This window comes from Scleropages formosus, chromosome 22, assembly GCF_900964775.1.
Source record: "Scleropages formosus chromosome 22, fSclFor1.1, whole genome shotgun sequence".
In the NCBI taxonomy this organism is placed as follows: domain Eukaryota; kingdom Metazoa; phylum Chordata; class Actinopteri; order Osteoglossiformes; family Osteoglossidae; genus Scleropages; species Scleropages formosus.
The window spans coordinates 1,860,320-1,882,617 of record NC_041827.1 but is presented as its reverse complement, the minus strand read 5'-3'; the positions used below and the strand labels follow the sequence as shown (position 1 = coordinate 1,882,617).

The following is a 22,298-nucleotide window of genomic DNA, read 5'->3' as shown; positions in this document are numbered from 1 at the left end:
TGAGCAATCCTGGCACAATAATTTCCTTCAGGATGAATAAAGTTCTATCTTATCTTATCTATCTTTTCATGGACCTGAAAGAAAAGTAGCTTCCCCAATGAAGCTGTGAAGTTTAGTGGTTGGAGCAACTGCCTTTGGACCCAAAGGTTGTAGGTTTGAGCCTCACTACTGTCTGTAGTACCCTTGAGCAACCTACTTACTCTGAGTTGCTCTAGTAAAATTGCCCAGCTGTATAAATGGGTAATTAATTGTAACCTGGGGGTGTGGTGGTGCAGTGGGTTGGACTGGGTCCTGCTCTCCACTGGGTCTGGGGTTTGAGTCCTGCTTGAGGTGCCTTGTGATGGACTGGTGTCCTGTCCTAGGTGTGTCCCCTCCCCCTCTGGTCTTATGCCCTGTGTTGCTGGATAGGCTCTGTGACCCTGTATGGCACAAGCAGTTCAGAAAATGTGTGTGTGTGTAATTGTAATCTTAACATTGTAAGTTGCTTGGGAGAAAAGTGTCAGGTAAATGTATTTGTGGTTTTGCAGCATGGTGGCACAGCCAGTAGCAATTAAATAATTTAGGGAGTCCAAAGCAAGTCCAAAGATATGCTGTTCAGGTTCACCCATAGCATGTGAGTGCCACAGAGAGAGTGTGTTCCACTGATGGGAAATCCGTGAGAACGGTCGAGACAGGCGAGGTCTGGCGATTGGCGTTCGTCGTTCCAAGAGGGGAGTCCGGAGATCAAAGTCAGGGACAGTGCAAAGGTCAGGAAGCCAAGGGAGTTGTTACTGATTAATAGGAGAAACGGTTAGGAGGGCAAAAAGGCAACTGAATCGCAAGGAGCGAGGCTTTCCTTGCGGTTTCCCAGAATGAGGTTCCGCGTTCGGCTCCGGTTGAGTTGCCTCCTCTATACTTGGCGTTTTAAAATCTCCCGAAGGTGCTGAGGTGGGTCGTACAGCTGCAGGCGTGACATACATACAAAGTCTGTAGAACTCTGTGGAACTCACTTTGGAGAAAAGTGTCTGCTAAATGAAGAAACGTGGACATTTGTAAATCCTTTGTAAAAGGTGTTATATTTGAAAATATTTCAAGATAATTCATCTGTCCCACATTGCCACGGAAAATACAGTCAATATGAAATGTTAACCATATAGCAGGTATTATGCAGAATGCAGCAGGTAGCATAATATCTCAACAAAGAACACAGTCTGAGCTTGTGCTGAACCTACTGTCCTTAACAATCTAGTCCATTCTGTACAAATTTGCATACATAACATATTTCCATTTGTCAGAAAACCTCCAAATAAATGAAAAAATAATAATTAAAATCTTAAGCAACTGAGGCAAATGTGCCATATGGACCACATTAAATTATGATGCAAAGGGATCTGATTACTTATTCTGTATCTCTGTATCCATTGTAATTAATTTAATCCCAGATGGGTGGAAACAAGAGGACTTTAAAATGTTCAGTCCTCAAATTTCAGATTCAGTAAGATTCAGCATACCTTACTGAGAGCCACCTGTGATTTCTTTCCCCACCACAGGGTAAGAACACTGATTTTTATGTTGTAAACAGATTTTATTTAATATTTATTTTAATATTTGGAAAAATAATATAACATTAATATAGTCTAAGATACATTTTAAAACACCACCTTTTTCTTGTTTATATTGTTATGTTATTTATATGTATATTTATAGTATGAAAATAGCCTATTTGAATTTACTAATGGTTGGAATGAATTTTAGGAGATTGTACACTCTGCACTGACAGTTTTATTGTAAAAGAAATATACTACTGTATTTTAGTCTGTCATTTTAGTTATAGTCTTCCTGATGTTATAACTTACTGTAAGTGAAAGTCCTAGAGCCATATGTGTACTTTTGATAGCGAAGAAGATGGCTATTCATCCTCTCTTAATACTAAGCTAAGTGGAAGTGTGGTTTTAAGATACTGATTAAAAAAAAAAATGTACGACTCAATGACAGACAATAATTTCTACACTGACAGAGAAAAAACTAGATATTTTCATTAAATCTTTTCATCTTGACTCCAAAATCCACTAAATGTAAAAATTCAAGCTATGATTTAAATTAATTTTAATACTACTTGGCAGGAGACATGGTAGTGCAGTGGGTTGGACTGGGTCTTGCTCTTCAGTGGGTCTGCGGTTCGAGTCCCGCTTGGAGTGCCTTGCGACGGGCTGGTGTCCCGTCCTGGGTGTGTCCCCTCCGGCCTTACGCCCTGTGTTACCGGGTAGGCTCTGGTTCCCTGTGACCCTGTATAGGACAAGCAGTTCTGAAAGTGTGTGTACTGCTTTGCTCCTCAAAAATATTACTTTCATAATTTTACATTTACATTTATTCATTTAACAAACACGTTTCTTCAAAGCAACATATATCGCAGAGAAAAGTGCGAGTGCATCACATCAACGAAAGGAATAATGAATATCTGAATAACTTTAACGGGGGGGCATGGTGGCAGAGGGGGTTTGGCCAGAGCCTGCTCTCTTGCAGGTTTGGGGTTCAAGTCTTGCTTGGGGTGCCCTGTACTGGATGGGTTTCCCATCCTGGGTGTGTCCCCTCCCCCCCAGGCCCTGCACCCTGTGTTGCAGGCTTAGGCTCCAGCTCACTGCGACCCCACTTGGGGCAAGTGGCTTCAGACAATGTGCATGCATGTGTGAATAGCTGAGAAATGCTTTTAATCAGACATGTGTTTGAAGTAGTACTACTTTCCAAAACTTTTCAACTATAAAATATTAAGTTTACACGTTTAGAAACTATTAAAAAATGTTGTACTAAATCCTGAATTTACGTCAAATAAAGGATTCATTTCATCAATAAACAAACAAATAAATAAAAGAACTGGGAAATAATGACATGAAACAATAAATTCTACTCAAAATCCAACTTCTCATGAAGACACCAAATCAAGTGTTTCACCGCCCTTATGGAATGAAACTCTTTAACAGTCTTTTTGTGATGTATCGATGCAAAACCCTTACTGAAACTAGTCCTTCAGCATCACCTGTTTTTAAAATTGGGTAAATTGCTTTTGTTAAATCTTGTCCTTCTGAATCTGGAACATAAGCAACTAGTCCAGAGGCTTTATTAGACCTTGGAAAGACTGCCTCACATAGTGGGTGTCGACCTTTTCATGAAATTCCATATTTCTCTGGCTTGCCGTTTCTCTAGGTTGATGGACACGCAAACGGAGGTGCGTGTGATGCTGAAGGCGGCTGGCTTCATCTGTCTGGTGGTAGTGGGTCTCCCAGCCAACCTGAGTGTGCTGCTCCTCTTCTGCCGCATGCGACTCTCCCATGGCCACCTACCCCCAAACAACTACATCCTCAGTCATCTGGCCATTGTCAATCTGGCAGTTCTTTTGTGCCGTGGAATCCCCCAGACCCTAGTTGCTCTTAGTGTGAAATGTTTCTTGTACGATCCTGGTTGCAAACTGGTCATCTTTGTTTACCGCATTGGTCGTGCCATGTCTATTTGTGTGACAGCGCTACTGGGATGTTACCAGAGCGTGAGTGTAGCCCCTGCCACAGCCCCCTGGAATGCCTTCAAACGCTGGCTGCCCACTCACCTTCCACACACCATTGTCCTCCTCTACATCCTCAATATCTCTATCTGCTATGGTGCTATAAGCTACCCTCAGGCACTGCCATCCAACGGCTCCATCCCAGAATTCACCTTAAATCTGGAGTTCTGCATTGTGGTTTTCCCAGGCTCTCAAGCCTATGTAGTCAATGGTATGATTTACACCCTGAGGGATGTGGTTTTTGTGGCTGTGATGGTGTTGGCAGCAGTCTACATGCTGCTGGTCCTGTACCGCCACCAGCAGCAGGTGAAGGGACTGCGGGGGGCCAGCAAAGCGTCAGCAGGAGCTTCCCAGGCTGTGCTGGTTCTGGTGTGTACATATGTAGCACTGTTTGGTCTGGAGAATGTGCTGTGGGGATACACACTCTCCGTCTCCCGGGTTCTGCCCGCCGTCTCTGATGCTCGCGTCTTCTTTGCCTCCTGCTACTCTGCTCTCAGCCCTGTTCTCATAATCGTAACTAACCGGAGGCTGGCCAAAAACTTCCAATGCTTCACATGTGCCAAAACAGAGCCCCCTTGCACTCCAGGAGGATCTAGCATTTCTCATGTTACAGCATAACCATAAAATTGAGAACATTGACTACTCTTAAAGCAGGACTTTGTGAAGGAGTACTGTAGAAATAATTACTTTCTGTAAAGATAAAAACAATTCATAAAGAAATATCAACTAGATATGAGTTTTGTATATATGATACTGTTCAATCTGTATATGTATAAAACACATTTTTTAACAAAATACAATGCAACTCTTCTTAAAAAAACGTAAGCATATAATTAGTTAAATGTATCTTTTCATAGTCAAATGGAATGTGATGTTCATGATTATTACAGAACTGATAATGAATTATGTACACACACACACACACACACATTTTCAGAACCGCTCATCCCATACAGGGTCATGGGGAACCAGAGCCTAACCCAGCAACTCAGGGCGTAAGGCCGTAGGGGGAGGGGACACACCCAGGACAGGACGCCAGTCCCTCGCAAGGCATCCCAAAGCGAGACTCGAACCCCAGACCTACCAAAGAGCAGGACTGTGGTCCAACCCACTGCGCCACCGCACCCCATGAATTATGTATTACATACATATTTTTCCATCTGAAGAATAAAGTTTTATATGGAATGAATATCAGATGTTCCCAATGCACCTGTTCTTCAGCGGATCTATTTAACCACTCATTGTCCAAAGGCAGAATACCATAATTAATCATGTGTATATTCCCAGTGCAATTAATTACTCTGTGCTTACCATTGTCTAATAATAATTTTATATTACTGCCATCCTTATGGTTAGCACCAAGCAAGTGCATAACACAAAATAAATCCTTCTGTCGTTGAACCTAAATGAACACTTGAGCACATAGGGATTTGTCTTATTAGTGGAGCAGATCAATTTGAAACTCCTTAAAAATGGAATCATTATAGAATCACACACACACACACATTTTCTGAACCGCTTGTCCCATATGGGGTCACGGGGAACCGGAGCCTACCCGGCAACACAGGGCGTAAGGCCTGAGGGGGAGGGGACACACCCAGGACGGGACGCCAGTCTGTCACAAGGCACCCCAAGCAGGACTCAAACCCCAGACCCACTGGAGAGCAGGACCTGGTCCAACCCACTGTGCCACCGCGCCCCCCTTCATTATAGAATTGTTAAAAGTTAATTTTTACGCATAATATTCTCATTTTTCAATTTATCGGAATATTTATGCATTTCATTCATAGAGTTATTTATGGTTTGTAAAACACCTGTGGGAAAACTAGAACAGCTGTGGACCAAGGACAACCTTAAGTAACAGGAACACAGGAGCTGATGCTCCATGGGCTTCACACACAGATAATTTTCCTGAATGCAACTCACTCACTGAAAAGTAGAGGTTTTTGGCCTAATTGCAGCCATACTGGGACGAGTGACACAAAGACCTTAGAAAAACCTGAAGGTCTACAATATCTAGGAACATGTAGTAAAACAGAGCATCAGCGAATCCCACGGTAGCCACACATACACACTCCTTGTCTATGTCACAGTCTATTTAAAATCACCAGTTTACCTAAAACACGTTTGCGGGAAACCAGAGCACACAGAAGAAATGTACAGAGACACAGGGAGAACATGTAAGTTCCACAAAGACCGAGGTGCATCAACAAATATTATTATTAAGAACATTACCATACAAGGTGATTTTAATAATGCAATTCATGAAGTTGCTTTGTGAGAAATGTACATATTGACAGGGCAAGAAGACACTGACTGAGGGCTTCTGGATTCAGTGGTCTTTATTCTAGAATTCTTAGGCTGGCTAGGATGTCAGGGATAAGGGGGTGAGGACCGTCTTGGCCTCATCTTGGTTTCTTGTTCCTGGGCAAGTTCTTTCTCACTGTCACACAGAGGCTTGAACTACAAAGTCATGGAAAGTGAGTATTATTTGTAAATAGATGTATGTGTTCGATAGGGGGTGCGGTGGCTGCAGTGGGTTGGACCGCAGTCCTACTCTCCAGTGGGTCTGGGGTTCGAGTCCCGCTTGGGGTGCCTTGTGACGGACTGGCGTCCCGTCCTGGGTATGTCCCCTCCCCCTCCGGCCTTACGCCCTGTGTTGCCGGGTAGGCTCCGGTTCCCCGTGACCCCGTAAGGGACAAGCGGTTCCGAAAATGTGTGTGTGTGTGTGTATGTGTTCAGGTAGCATGGTTACCAGTGTGGTAAGCAATTGTTGGCCTTGGTGTGTGTATTGTGATGTTCCACATGCTCCATTCTGTATATGTGCATGTTGTGTTCTGTATACAGTGTGTGTGTGCTATACATGGTATGTGATATATGTATGCTTTTTTCCCTATCAGATGTACATCACTTTAGAGAAAAGCTAGATGAATAAAAGTAAATGTAATGTATATATGTAGGTGCCCTGAAATACTGCACAAAGGGGAGCCTACCACTGAGAAAACCACTTCTTCAAAAAAGCACTATCTCAGATTTGCTGAAGACCACCTGGATGTTCCATAGCACTACTGTAATAGTGTTATGGGGACAGACGAGATTAAACTTTTGAACTTTTTTGTAGCGAAAACACAGTATTCCAACACCAAGACCTTATGCCAGCTGTGAAGCATGGTGGAGAAAGTGTGAAAGTGTGGGGCTGCTGTGCTGCCTCGGAACCTCAAGGGCTAGCAGTCATTGAGGGACCAGTGAATTCCAAGATGTATCAGGAAATTCTACAGCAGACTTTCAGATCAGCAAATAGAAAAGCATTTCATAGCCAAGAAAAGAGGTTTCACTCGATATTACAAAAAGGATTACAATGCTTTTTCCACCAATAGCATTGTTTAAACAATCTTTTATAAGAAAGATCAGAAAATATACAGTATTGTTGTTTGTATTTATTTTGATGTAGATTATCACATATCATGAGCCTTTCATTAACTTTTTTTTTGCTTTAAGGATTGTAGTTTGTATAGATGATAAAGAGTCATAAAATTTCTGAGGTATTTATGAGCTTGTACAGATGTCTAACAACATGTGGTGTCTGCTTTCTTTGTGTGCTGCTAGATGCCATATTTTAAATTAACATTTCTGTTGTTCCTCATCAGTGTGTATTCATAGTTTGAATTTTAGGGACTAAATTATGTTTTCTCGTAAGTGAGTGTCACACCCCCGGGACCAGGCATAAAAGGGCTCCACATCCATACTCAGGCATGGATTCTTGCAATCGCCTTGTGCTTTGCAGCGTTCTAGCCACTAGTGCCTTGCCTCTTTCCTGTTCCTGACCTTTTGCCTGTTCTCCTCGACCACGACTTGGATTACCCCTTTTATGTTGTTTGCGTCTCTCAGACCTTCGCCTGTCCCCGACCTTGGTTTCGCCTTGTCCCTGGAACCTGGTTGCTTGAATAAAAACTCACCCGCACTTGGGTCTTCCACTTACCTGTCCCCAGTGTTCGTCCCTGACACTGAGAATTCATATAAAATATCCCTGTTTTTTGAGCTGGTTTTTTTTTTTTGTTTTTGTTTTTAAAAAAAATTTTTTAGTGAATGTTCCTGGATCGGGCTTTGGCGTGGCAGAAGGGCTTGCGTGATCTAGGGATCTCCAGAGCTATGTCATCAGGAGCATTATGCTCCTGGTAGGGTCTCCCAAGGTGAACAGGTCTGGAGTGAAGATCCAGACTAACACGATCCAAAAACCTCCATGAAAAATGGAAACAGAAGAACGTTTACCCTGCCCGGAATAGGGTCACCGGGACCTACCCCTGGAGCCAGGCCTGGGGGTAATGTTCCTAGGCGAGCACCTGGTGGCTGGGCAGCCCACGTAGCCCGGCTGGGATCAGCCCAAAAAGGCATCGTGGGGGGGCCATGTGGGCCCACCACCTGCAAGGTCCAGCATGGGGGTCCGGTGCTATGCATACCTGGTGGCGGGAGGGGGGCGAGGTGGTGCATGGCGTCACGGCCCCTCGCGACGAAAGCTAGCTCTTGGTACGTGGAATGTCACCTCACTTGGGGGAAAAGAGCCGGAACTGGTGCAGGAGGTTGACAAATACCAACTAGATATAGTTGGGCTCACCTCCACTCACAGTGTTGGCTCTGGAACCAAACTTCTTGATAAGGGGTGGTCCCTCTCCTACTCAGGAGTTGCACTAGGTGAGAGGCGCCGGGAGGGTGTGGGGATACTCACAAGTCCCCGGCTGGCTGCCATACAGTTGGAGTTTGCCCCGGTGGACGAGAGGATCGCCTCAATGTGACTTAGGGTCGCAGAGAGGAAAACTTTGACTGTTGTGTGCGCTTATGCACCAAACAGCAGTTCAGAGTATTCGGCCTTCTTGGAGAAGGTGGGAGGGGTTCTGGACAGGGCCCCACCTAGAGACTTCATTGTCCTGCTGGTTGACTTCAAAGCTCACGCTGGCAATGACTGGGAAATCTGACAGGGGGTGATTGGGAAGAACGGCCTGCCCGATCTGAACCCGAATGGTGAAATGTTATTGGACTTCTGTGCTAGTCATGGTTCGTCCATAACAAACACCATGTTCGAACACAAGGATGCTCATAAGTGTACTTGATACCAGAGCTCCTTGGGCCAAAGGTTAATGATCAACTTTGTAGTCATTTCTTCTGACTTGAGGCCACATGTTTTGGACACTCGGGTGAAGAGAGGTGCTGTGGTGTCTGCTGATCAGCATCTGGTGGTGAGTTGGGTCAGATGGCGGGGAAAACCGATGGACAGACCCGGTAGGCCCAGAGGATTCATGAGGATGTGCTGGGAACGACTGTCAGAGGACCTTGTCCGGAATGATTTTAACTCACACCTCCGGGAGAGCTTCTCCCATGTCCCGGAGGAGGTAGGGGACATGGAGTCTTCATGGACCCTGTTCAAAACCTTCATTGTGGAAGCAGCCAGGCACAGCTGTGGCTAAAAGCTTGCTGGTGCCAGCCAGGGTGGCAACCCGAGAACCTGTTGGTGAGGGAAGCCGTCAAGCTGAAGAAGGAGGCCTTTAGGGCCTGGTTGGCTCTGGGGACTCCTGACTCAGCAAACACACACACACACACACACACACACACACATTTTCAGAGCCGCTTGTCCCATACGGGGTCACGGGGGAACCGGAGCCTACCCGGCAACACAGGGCGTAAGGCCGGAGGGGGAGGGGACACACCCAGGACAGGGACGCCAGCCCGTCGCAAGGTACCCCAAGCGGGACTCGAACCCCAGACCCACCGGACAGCAGAACTGTGGTCCAACCCACTGCGCCACCGCACCCCCTACTCAGCAAACAGGTACTGGCAAATGAAAAAGGCAGCAGCGGCTGCGATTGCAGAAGCAAAATCCCGGGCATGGGAGGAGTTTGGACATGGAAAACGACTATCAGTCAGCTTCAAAGAGGTTCTGGAGAACCATTCGGCAGCTCAGAAGGGGTCGTAGAAGTTTCACTCAAGCTGTGTTCAGCAGGAGTGGAGAAGCTCTGATCTCTGATAAGGACATTGTCGGGAGGTGGAAGGAGCACTTTGAAGAAATCTTAAACCCGAGTGATATGCCTCCTTTACAGGAGTCAGGGCCTGAGGCTTTCAGGCTGTCAGAGTCCATTTCCCTGGTGGAAGTCACTGAGGTAATTGGTAAGCTCCACAGTGGCAAAGCACCGGGGGTGGATGAGATCTTCCCGGAAATGCTCAAGGCCTTGGATGTTGCAGGGTTGTCATGGTTGACACGCCTCTGCAATGTTGCATGGACCTTGGGGACACTGCCCTTGGATTGGCAAACTGGGATAGTGGTCCATATCTTTAAGAAAGGGGACCGGAGGGTGTGTGCCAACCATCGGGGCATCACACTTCTCAGCCTCCCTGGGAAAGTCTATGCAGGATTGCTGGAGAGGAGGCTCCGGCCAATAGTTGAACCTCAGATTGAAGAGGAACAATGCGGATTCCGCCCTTGCCGTGGAACAGTGGAACAGCTTTTTACCCTCTCACAGATCATTGAAGGGGCATGGGAATTTGCTAATCCAGTCTACATGTGTTTTGTGGACTTGGAGAAGGCCTATGACCGTGTTCCCCGGAAAATTCTGTGGGAGGTGCTTCGACAGTATGGGGTACCGGGACCACTACTGCGGGCCATTCGGTCTCTGTACATATGGAGCGGAAACTGTGTCCGCATACTCGGCATTAAGTCAGGCCTGTTCAGTGTGGGTGTTGGACTCCGCCAAGGTTGTGCCTTGTCTCCACTCCTGTTTGTGGTTTTCGTGGACAGGATATCAAGGCACAGTCAAGGTCAGGAGGGCATTCTGTGTGGGAGTCGGAAGGTAATGTCTCTGCTTTTTGCGGATGATGTTGTCCTTTTGACACCGTCCCATGGCTGCCTCCAGCACGCACTGGAACAGTTTGCAGCTGAGTGTGAAGCAGTGGGGATGAGGATCAGCACCTCAAAGTCTGAGTCCATGGTTCTCTCACGGAAAAGGATGGTATGCCCCCTCCAGGTAAGGGGAGAGTTTTTGCCGCAGGTGGAGGAGTTCAAGTATCTTGGGGTCTTGCTCACGAGTGAGGGAAGAAGGGAGAGTGAGATCGGCCACAGACTGGGAGCAGCAGCAGCAGTAATGCGGTTCCTATACTGGACTGTAGTGGTGAAGGGGGAGCTGAGCCATAAGACGAAGCTCTCCATTTACCAGTCAATCTACGTCCCTACCCTCACCTATGGTCATCAACTCTGGGTGATGACCGAAAGAATAAGATCACGGATACAAGCGGCCAAAATGAGTTTTCTCCGCAGGGTGTTGAGACTCACTCTCCGTGACAGGGTGAGGAGTTCGGACATCCGGGAGGAAGTCAAAGTAGAGCCGCTACTCCTCCACATTGAGAGGAGCCAGTTGAGGTGATTCGGGCATCTGATAAGGATGCCCTCTGGGCGCCTCCCTTTGGAGGTATACCGGGCACGGCCAACTGGGACGAGGCCCCGAGGTCGGCCCAGGACCCGTTGGAGGGATTATATCTCACAGTTGGCCTGGGAACGGCTGGGGATCCCCCAGGTTGAGCTAGAGGAAGTTGCGGGGGACAGGGGCGGCTAGGCCTCTCTGCTCTCCCTGCTGCCACCACGACCCTATTAGGACAAGCGGGTCAGAAGATGGATGGATGGATGGAGTATTACACTAAATCCTTAATCCAGCCCCCCCGACAGCCTTGTACAATACAAATGGTTACTGACTTTCATTGATCAACTTGCGTAATTTTTCTGCAAATCCATCATAACCCCACTTTTTTGCACTAGTGCGGAGCTGAGCAGCCTCACTTGACATCAGGTCTCAGTGGACTCTTTGCCATAATAGAAAATACATTAAAATCATGCTAAAACATGAGTATAATCCAATACTTCCAACTCCTGAGCTATATTCTACATGTATCTTTGAATAAAAAATACAAAAGTACACAAATAAGAAGTAGTAGATTCTGATAATTCAGAATAACTTTGAGGAATTTCATTAAGGATATTCATTAAGGAAAGTTTAGGACTGAATGTCTCTAGTGGTTTTGTAAATGCTGAAACAAGGCATAATGCTTCCACACAGCTTTATTGTCATATATTCTAGTCTCAAACAATTTGAGTGTCAAATAGGAAATGTCCACTTGGCCTCTAGAATACAGGAGATACCCTCATTTTTCATCACAGCAAAACCATACAAGTTGTACCAGATTTGAAATAATTACAATTAATTAATGTAGGAAGCACAGCTCACTATGACGTATGGATTCTGTTTACACATTCTCAAATGAGATGTGGTATCCGTTGTAATTAGTTTAGTCCCCACAGGGTGGTAAAAAGGAGACTTTAAAATGAGGAATTTACTGAACTCAGTATCAGTACGCCATACAGGGGACCACCCATAATTTCTGTCTCTGCCACAAGGTAAGAAAAGATTTTTACATTGGAGACCCAAAGTTTCTTTTTCCAGTGTAACTATTCTGTGATAAAGGAATAAGTTCAAAATGTAAGTGTGTATCTATCTCAGCGTAGTCTCATTTCATGTAACTTCATCGCTTCAACTAATTTGTCCTCAACATGTAATTTTTCTTAACAAACTTAATATCCTTTTAGTATCTTTTTAATATACTTTTTAATGTACTTTTTGAAAATTATATATTTTTACTACAGTATCATATTAGATTTGCATGTATATCATGCACATATATCACACTAGTTACAGTTTTTAAGGTTGTTGCTGTTTGATTCAGTTCAGTTCAATTAAATGTATTTTAATGGAATGCCTTTCTCACCAGAGTAATGCAGAGCGCTGACACAAAGTCACAGTGCTAAACAAGGTTACTGAAAGTAAAGCGAAATAAAGTAAAATTAAATAATTTAGGGAGTCCAAAGCAAGTCCAAAGACATGCTGTTCAGGTTCACTCATAGTGTGTGAGTGACAGAGAGAGTGTGTTCCACTGATGTATGGGTGAGTGACCCACTGAAAGAAGTGTATGTAACAGTGTAAGTCACTTTGAACATAGTGTTCATTGGAAGTGGCTTTGGAGAAAAGGGTCTGCTAAATGAAGTACACACACACACACACACACACACACACACACACACACACACTTTCAGAACCACTTGTCCCATATGGGGTCGCAGGGAACCAGAGCCTACCCGGTAACACAGGGCGTAAGGCCAGAGGGGGAGGGGACACACCCAGGACGGGACGCCAGTCCGTCGCAAGGCACCCCAAGCAGGACTCGAACCCCAGACCCACAGGAGAGCAGGACGGTGGTCCAACCCACTGTGCCACTGCCCCCCCCCCCCAAATGAAGTACACACACATTTTCAGAACCGCTTGTCCCATACGGGGTCGTGGGGAACCGGAGCCTACCCGGCAACACAGGGCGTAAGGCCAGAGGGGGAGGGGACACACCCAGGACGGGACGCCAGTCCGTCGCAAGGCACCCCAAACAGGACTTGAACCCCAGACCCACCAGAGAGCAGGACCCGGTCCAACCCACTGCGCCACCGCACCCCCCCTAAATGAAGCAATGTAACGTAAATAATTTTTCCTCACTACAGAACTATATTCTTAACGTTTTTATTGCTGTTTATTTTCACAAATATTTTAATAATATCAACTGTGGAAAATTAAGTTGACTAAGTGTAACACATTATGCAAACCATACTGCAGTAAACTGTAGCTAATGTGGAACAAGCAGAGGCTTAGTCCAAAACAGGCAGGGTGTCACTGATGTGCAAATGTCGTACCAAGGGAATAAACAAACATGGGGTCCAGGGAAGAAAGCCAAGGGTTGAAAGCCAGAGAAACAGATCAGGGGTATACAGGGAAGGCACAGGAAAAAGGGAATCGGGAAAACTGGGAGACGAGGTTTGTGTCAAGTAGTTCACTGAAGCTAGGGTGGCTCAAATGAGGTTCCTCGAACCGGTGCATTGGAGCAATTCCTTTATACCCCATCTCTCCAATTTGCTACAGCTGTGGTTGTCCAGCACGAGACTGACAAAATGTCAGAAGTTCATAGAACACTGCATATTAAATTGATGTAAATAATGAGCATAAAGAATCAGAACCAAAGAGAACCTCTTAAAATAAAATTCTAAAAATGTTATATAGTATATAAACATAAACTGTTATGTATTAAATCAGAAGTTAAAAATTCAGATTAGGTTTTTTTCACAGAAGTAGCAAATTATTTTTTTTTTTTTAAATTTGGTAGGTATTGCAAAAATTAACAAGGTTATTCGTTAGTTATAATTATGTTAAAGTCAGGTGGTGCCGGACGGGTTGGATCTAAATCTAAAAATGTTTGTTTTCAGTTATCCTATATCTTAGCTAAATTGAAGCCAAGCGACCCCACTGTTAAACTGATACTTCCTATAAACTTTTTTCCTAGTCCTGTTGTGGCAGGACTGACTAAAATTATAACAAATTGATTCTCTGCATCTGAGTTGTGAAAATCTATAGCTATACCGATTTCTATAATACACTACATATATTACTTAATGTAAAACTTAAACTCACGTAAAAGTACAAATAAAAAGTTTTTATGTGGTGCTTTGCTACCGTAAAGTTACGACTGAAGAAAAATCTTCCCCAATGTCCTGAAAAGTGTCCTGATGTTACTCAAAAATACTGAGGTGGTTTTGTGACATGAAGCAATGAACCCATTTAACTTCTGGGCTTTTAAAGATTAAAAAGGTGGCAGAAACTCTGATAATGCTTCTGAAAACATGAGCCATGCTGTAAAGTATGTGAGCTACTTACATTAACGACTTCTCCACAGGAATAATACATATAATGAGCGCCAGACTTTTTTATTGAATTCACTCAATTACTTTTGTGTGGACTCTCCTTAGGTTGATGGACATTCAGACAGAGGTGCGTGTGGTCCTGAAGGCACTTGGCTTCATTTGCCTGGTGGCAGTGGGCGTCCCCGCAAACCTGAGCATACTTTTCCTCTTCTGCCGCCTGCGACTCTCCCGTGGCCGTCTGCCTCCCAATGATTTCATCCTTGGCAACCTCGCCATCGTCAACTTGGCAGTTTTACTGTGCCGTGGCATTCCCCAGACCCTAGTTGCTCTTGGCCTGAAACGTTTCATTGATGACCACGGTTGCAAGGTGGTCATTTTTGGTTATCGTATGGGTCGTGCTATGTCTATCTGTGTGACGGCTCTATTGGGCTGCTACCAGAGCGTGAGCATAGCTCCTTCCACACCTCCCTGGAATGCCCTCAAGCGCTGGCTTCCTGCCCACCTGCCCCATGCCATCATCCTCCTTTATGCCCTCAACATTTTTGACTCGTATGGTGCCATAAGCTACCCACAGGCACCACCTTCCAATGGCTCCATCCCAGAGTACACACTAAACCTTGAGTTCTGCATTGTTGTTTACCCAAGCCCCCTAACCTATGTGGTCAACGGGGTAATATTAACTTTCCGGGATGTGTTCTTTGTGGCTGTGATGGTGGTGGCAGCAGTCTACATGCTGTTGGTCCTGTACCGGCATCGACAGCAAGTGAAGGGACTGCAGGGGGCCAGTCAGGCATCAGCAAGTGCCTCCCAGGCCGTACTGCTACTGGTGTGTACATACGTAGTACTCTTTGGTTTGGAGAATGCACTATGGGGCTACTCTCTCACCGTCTCCAGGGTCAAGCCTGCCATCACCGATGCACGTGTTTTTTTTGCCTCCTGTTACTCTGCCCTGTGCCCTGTCCTCATCATTGCCAGTAACCGGAGGCTGGCAGAAAACTTCCAGTGCTCTGCATGTGACAAGACTGCAGCAGAGGACACTTCTACAGCAGGACAATTTAACATTTCTCATGCAACTGCCTAAGATAGCACTGCAGCAGTTATGTAATTACATATGAACTCTTTAGTTTTTGTTAAAGAACAGCTATGAGCATGGGAGTACTCTAGAATTAATATGTATTTGTCTAAATTTAGTTTAAAAAGCATGTGAAGACTTCAACAAATTAATGATAAAACAACAAATTAACTGTTGTATAAATTAAATATCCTGTTTAAAATATTTTCTCAGGGGCAACAGAATTAATTAATTTGGCCATTCAGCACGTTATTAAGCATTCACTTCCCCCAAAAACAAATATAGGCAAAGACCCTTTCTGTTCTCATGTCAAAACAAGCTCTAATAATAATAATAATAATAATAATAATAATAATAATAACGCAGGGGGCGCAGTGGTGCAGTGGGTTGGACCGGGTCCTGCTCTCCGGTTGGTCTGGGGTTTGAGTCCCACTTGGGGTGCCTTGCGGCGGACTGGCGTCCCGTCCTGGGTGTGTCCCCTCCCCCTCCAGCCTTACACCCTGTGTTGTCGGGTAGGCTCCGGTTCCCCGCGACATCATATGGGACAAGCGGTTCAGAAAATGTGTGTGTGTGTGTGTGTGTGTGTAATAAGAAGAAGAAGATATGGGGACTGTGTCTGCCTGTGAATACAATACAATATTTGTTATACAATAATAAAAACTTCATGAATTGTATATCAAGGGTGAATGAAAATTACTGTTGAAGGATCGATGCTAAATGTTAAATTTTTTGTAGTTTTAATGAGAGCAGATGATACTATTTACATTAGCAGGGACATCAGATTGAAAATCTTCACCTGTGGCAGCTATGAGCTAAAGATAACAATGCAGCAACACACCCTTCAACAGCCGTTCCAGAAAAATGCTTCTGAGGCCTGGGAGATTCTCTCAGACTAAGCAGAAGCTGTAAGGATAATTCTGCCTGCATCATAAAGGCAACAAAAAGGGCAAATAACCACAACATGCAGACCATGTCAGGCAAACACAGCCAAACTAGGTGGCAAAAAATAATAATCTGAGGAAATAACATGCCTGGAAACAAAAAAAACTGGCAATGAATTTTGGGGAGTGTGCCAATTATTTATGTACATTTAGAAAAAAACTCAAAATCACCTCCGGGAGATACACCTATCTTAATAATGTCCCTGAATATCTGTAGTTCTGCCCTTTTACTATTCTATGACTTGCTTTACTTTCTTCTGTTAATTGTTCCATTATACAGATCTTGACAAATATGCTTGAAGGATGGTGTACTTGGGGGTATTTCATAAATTAGCATCTAAACAAATTTACCCATCTCAAGAGAAGGGTTTCAGTGCCAAAAGGGTAATGACACCTCAGAATATGCTGAAACATCCATCAATACAGTGTCAAATTACTTGGGTTGATAATATAAAAACATTTTTTCATATATCACAAAAGTGAAATAATGTAACTCTCACTCATTTTCAATGGATGGTTTAATAAAGCAGTAAGACAGTTCAGAACAGGACTTCTTCCATTTAAACTGTTCTTACTACGTGGATCTCTAAAGAAAAAAGAAACAATACATTTTACAAACATTTTGCAACACTGTAATCTATCCATCCATCCATCCATCCATCCATCTTCCTCCGCTTATCTGGGACCGGGTCACGGGGGCAGTAGGTCCAAGCAGAGCCCCCCAGACTTCCCTCTCCCCGCACACCTCTTCCAGCTCCTCTGGGGGAACCCCAAGGTGTTCCCAGGCCAGCTGGGAGACATAGTCTCTCCAACGTGTCCTGGGTCTGCCCCAAGGCCTCCTCCCAGTGGGACAAGCCCGGAACACCTCCCCAGGGAGGCATCCAGGAGGCATCCGGAACAGATGCCCAAGCCACCTCAACTGGCTCCTGTCGATGCGGAGGAGCAGCGGCTTTACTCCGAGCTCCTCCCGGGTGACTGAGCTCCTCACCCTATCCCTAAGGGTGCACCCAGCCACTCTGCGGAGGAAACTCATTTCTGCCGCTTGTATCCGCGATCTCATTCTTTCGGTCATGATCCAGAGTTCATGACCATAGGTGAGGGTGGGAACGTAGATCAACCAGTAAATTGACAGCTTTGCCTTACGACTCAGCTCCTTCTTCACCACAACAGACCGGTACAATGACCGCATTACTGCAGATGCCGTACCGATCCGTCTGTCAACCTGCCGCTCCATTTTTCCCTCACTCGTGAACAAGACCCCGAGATACTTAAGCTCTTCCACTTGAGGGAGCAACTCCCCCCTAACCCGGAGGGGGCAATCCACCTTTTTCCGACTGAGAACCATGGCCTCGGATTTGGAGGTGCTGATTCTCATCCCCGCCGCTGCGCACTCGGCTGCAAACCTCTCCAGTGCACGCTGTAAGTCTTGATTCGATGAAGCGAACAGGACCACATCGTCCGCAAAAAGCAGAGACGAGATCCTGCGGCCACCAAAACAGACACCCTCCGTTCCCTGGCTGCGCCTAGAAATGCTGTCCATGAAGATAATGAACAGAATCGGTGACAAAGGTCAGCCCTGGCGGAGTCCAACATGCACCGGGAACAGGTCTGACTTACTGCCGGCAATGCGAACCAAGCTCCTGCTCTGGTCATACAGGGAACGAACAGCCCGTAGCAGCGAGCCCTGAACCCAATAATCCCGAAGTATCCCCCACAGGATGCCACGAGGGACACGGTCGAATGCCTTCTGCAGGTCCACAAAACACATATGGACTGGTTGGGCAAACTCCTATGAACCCTCCTAAGAAGGGGGACCGGAGATTGTGTTCCAACTATAGGGGGATCACACTCCTTAGCCTCCCTGGGAAAGTCTATGCCAGAGTACTGGAGAGGAGAATCCGACCGATAGTCGAACCTTGGATTCAGCAGGAGCAATGCGGTTTTCGCCCTGGCCGTGGAACACTGGACCAGCTCTATACCCTTACTGTAATCTAGTATGAAATATTTTGCAAATTGTCTTTCATGTAACGTGTTAATGAACTTCCAAAACCTTGTCACATTATTCGTATTACTATAATTACTTCTTTAAATTCATTCATTATCAGTAACTGTTTCTCAGTCCCAGGATACACCCTAGAGGGGATGCTCGTCTTTTGCAGGCCAGCCACACACACACACACACGAATTCACATGTATATCACATCTTTGCATTGTGGAGGAAAACTGAAGTACCTGGAGAAAGCTCACATGAGCACAGAGTGTGCTTGCAAACTCCAGACATACTACTCCTATTGTTAGTATTATTATTATTATCACACACACAATGTCTACAACAACTTGTCCCAAGCGGGGTCACGGCGAACACAGGGTGCAAGGCTCAAGGGAGTGGAGAGACACCTCGGGCGGGACACAAGTCCACTGCAAGGTACCGTAAGCAGGGCTTGAACGTAAGACCCGCCACACAACGGGCACCAGCTGAACCCGCTGCACCACCATGCCCGGCTATTATTATTATTATTATTATTATTTACTGTTGTTGTTGATAGATTATAAACAATCTGTCCTACATTCCCTAAAATCAGATTACCGTAAATGTGAAGCACAGTGATAACATTATCACAACACAGTCCTACTTTTGCATTATTTTTGCTGTATATTTATTCATTTAGCTGACACTTTTCTCCAAAGTGGTTTACAATGTTAAGCTACTTACAATTAATTACCCATTTCTACAGTTCTCAGCCAATAGGAATATATGCTCAAAATAAATGTGAGCAACAATCAACAATACTGTTACAGTCTATCGATCAAACTAAGCAACTCATTCATTTTGCCGACCTCCTTAGCTAAGGGTCTGGAAGTGACGATTGACTCAAGTCTGTCTTTCTCTCAGCACATCGAAGCCACAACCCAGACCTGCAGATACATCCTGCATAACATCCACAGGATCCATCTTTACCTCACAACAGACTCTGCCCAACTACTTGTCCAGGCCATGGTGACATCTCGTCTGGACTACTGCAACTCTCTCCTGTGTGGCCTTCCCACTACTGCTATCAATCCTCTGCAGCTGATACAGAATGCTGCTGCATGAGTTGTGTTTGATTTGCCAAAGCATTCCCATGTATCTCCTCTAGTCATTTTTCTGCACTGGCTTCCTATGGCTGTCCAGATCAAATTCAAGACCCTGGTTATTGTGTACAAATGCATCAGTAGAACTGCTCCCAGCTATTTATAAGACTTGATCAACCACAACACCCCAGCCACATCCCTTCGCTCGTCTACTTCTGCTCGCTTGGTGGTCCCCGGACAAAAAGTAAAGCACAGAGGTTCACGCTTCTGGCTTTGTTGTGGTGGAATGACCTCCCGCTTTCACTCAGAACTGCTGAAACTCTATCTACATTCAAGAACGGTCAGAAAACTAACCTTTTCCGGAATCACTTTGCCCAAGATCTCTCCAGCTCATTTATGCTGTAAATGTTCATGCACCGTAACTTTATGATCATCCCCAGATAAGCCTTTACACAGCCGCTACTCCGGCATTGTATATGATTGTGTCACGGTTGCGCGTAGCGCGGACGGACCCAAGTGCGGAGTGTTCGGATCGACGTGCACGGAAGCCGAATCAGAATCCATAATCATAGCCGAGGGGCAGGCGAGGGTCAGGCGATCAGCAAACGTCGTAGAAAGGGCTAGGCAAAGAACGTGGTCAGGAAAAAACAGGCAAAGGGTCGAAGTCGGAATGGGTCTCTCAGTAATACGGTTCGCAGAGAAACAAGGAGGCAAAACAAGGTTCCGCATCTGGGCTTCCTCGGCTTCCCTCTTTATAGTCGTTCCCATCAGGGAACGGCAGGTGTCGCAGATGTGCCAGATGCGGAGAACGTGACAGATTGTTTGTTTGTGTACCTTATTATATAAAAAAAAATTGGTAGGAGGTGATCAGGATTCATCTATCCTGAGTTTTATGCACCTACTGGAGTGATGAACATCGGTGCATCAAGTGGAAAGTAACAAACTAGGTTTACTTAAGAATCACATGTCTGCAGCTATGTCTCTTTCTCAATGTAATGCACAAACTGTATTTTCACTGAGATGTGCATCACTCTGGAGAAGAGTCTGCTAAATGAATACATGTAAATGTAAATATTTAATCTCATCTGCACTCGCAAAACTATTTATTAGGAACGCCTGTATGCCTGCTTATCCATGCAATTGTGTTCAACATCACATGTGACAAGTTGACCTGTGATCAGCTAATTATGCAGATAAAGGTCAGGAGCTTCAGTCAAGGTTAACAAAAATGCTAAATACTAAATGTGACACATCCTTTTATAAAAACACTTGGCTTGTAGAATACAATAGAGAACTTGATGTGTTATCAAGCACATAACACACTTTGGACGTTCCTCCCTTCATACCTGATCGTGTAGCAGGGTGCTTTTCAAGACAAATGAACCTTGCAGTATAGTGTAACAACAAAAAAGCACAAGCAAAAACATGGTTGTTTCTCTCATTTAATAACATTTTAATATGATGCACAAGGCCCAATTTACATGGGCTCACATGAGATTTTCTATCCATCGAAATTAACGTTGTCCCTACAGAATCGTAACATGGAGACTTTAAAAAGAGAAATGTGGAGCTCGGTTTTCAGTGTTCCATACAGAGGATTACTTCAAGGTAAGACATGACAATTTTATGGAAGAACACAAGAATTTTTTTTTCCTTTTTCTATTTACAGCTTATTAATAATTTAAATTTAAATGCAAAAAATAATGAAACCAGCAAAGAAAAAAACATGTATAACTTTTTAAATTAATTACACATTGGAATGGAGAGTAGTTTTTTACTCTAACCTGCAATAAATCTTTTATGAATGTTATTATTTTTTATTACATTTTACTACAGAATCTATTGAAGATAATACACTAGCTAATATATATAAATTTAAACTAATTTGTCCTCACTAGAAATGTTTTGTTTATTCTGAAATCATGTTTTCATTAAACGTTCTAAATATTTTGAAGTATAAGCAGTTCAAATTATATTTATAATATATACATTCGTTTCAGCTGTGAGCAAAAATATAAACAAAGATACCCTTTGAATATGTCAAAGGTGCATAAATGTTTACTGGAAATTTTTTAATGAAACAGATCACAGTTGCAAGAGTTGTTATATTGACGTGAACTGTGAAATAAAAGATTCCGAAAGTTATGCAAGAACATTATTTTGGACTCATGTAGAGTTTAACGTGGGTTTATTTTATTGTGACATGAAACCAGAGGCAAGAACCATTTCTTTTGGAATTTCCAGAATATCTTGTAGGAATTTGTTATGTGTTGGAATATGTTATAATAAATACCACCAATGTCAATATTTCACCATATATTGGACTGATAGCAGAAAAGTGTAAAAAAACAAAGTCAAAATGTCAAATTCATGTCTACAATATTGAAGATAATCCTTAATTTATGGGATAGCTACTTTTATTTACTAGCAAAAACAACAGCCAAGTTACAGTACAGCAGTCTCTCATGAATGTCTATGTATCATTTAAGCTCACATATTCAGGCATACATGATGACGTTGGAAAAATATTTATTTTAATCTGCAAGTTTCATGGTGGGGGGTGCGGTGGTGCAGTGGGTTGGACCTCATCCTGCTTTCCGGTGGGTCTGAGGTTCAAGTCCCGCTTAGGGTGCCTTGCGACGGAGTGGCATCCCGTCCTGGGTGTGTCCCCTCCCCCTCCAGCCTTGCGCCCTGTGTTGCTGGGTTGGACTCCGGCTCCCCGCGACCCCATATGGCACAAGCGGTTCAGACGATGTAGTTTCATGGTTGATGTAAAGATAGATTTTTTGCTACAAATGTACTGATTTTCTTAATAATGTTATAATTTATGTATTTTTAGATATGTTTGTTTTGAATTAATGTTCTTTGTTTTATTTCATTTCCCTGGCTTTCGATCCTTCTAGGTTGATCATC

At 44.4% G+C, this 22,298-nt stretch overlaps 2 protein-coding genes across 2 annotated transcripts; both read left to right on the top strand.

Annotated features, from left to right (window-relative positions):
* Nucleotides 1–3,184: 3,184 nt before the first annotated feature.
* Nucleotides 3,185–4,150, top strand: LOC108918255 (olfactory receptor class A-like protein 1). Its single transcript, XM_029247954.1, has one exon. The coding sequence runs from the start codon at nt 3,185–3,187 to the stop codon at nt 4,148–4,150; it is 966 nt and encodes a 321-aa protein (XP_029103787.1).
* Nucleotides 4,151–14,409: 10,259 nt separating this feature from the next.
* Nucleotides 14,410–15,381, top strand: LOC108918253 (olfactory receptor class A-like protein 1). Its single transcript, XM_018725375.1, has one exon. The coding sequence runs from the start codon at nt 14,410–14,412 to the stop codon at nt 15,379–15,381; it is 972 nt and encodes a 323-aa protein (XP_018580891.1).
* Nucleotides 15,382–22,298: the final 6,917 nt, after the last annotated feature.

Bases quoted from the DNA above. Each gene is read 5' to 3' on its own strand.
- LOC108918255 (XM_029247954.1), top strand. From the start codon at position 3,185: ATGGACACGCAAACGGAGGTGCGTGTGATGCTGAAGGCGGCTGGCTTC.
- LOC108918253 (XM_018725375.1), top strand. From the start codon at position 14,410: ATGGACATTCAGACAGAGGTGCGTGTGGTCCTGAAGGCACTTGGCTTC.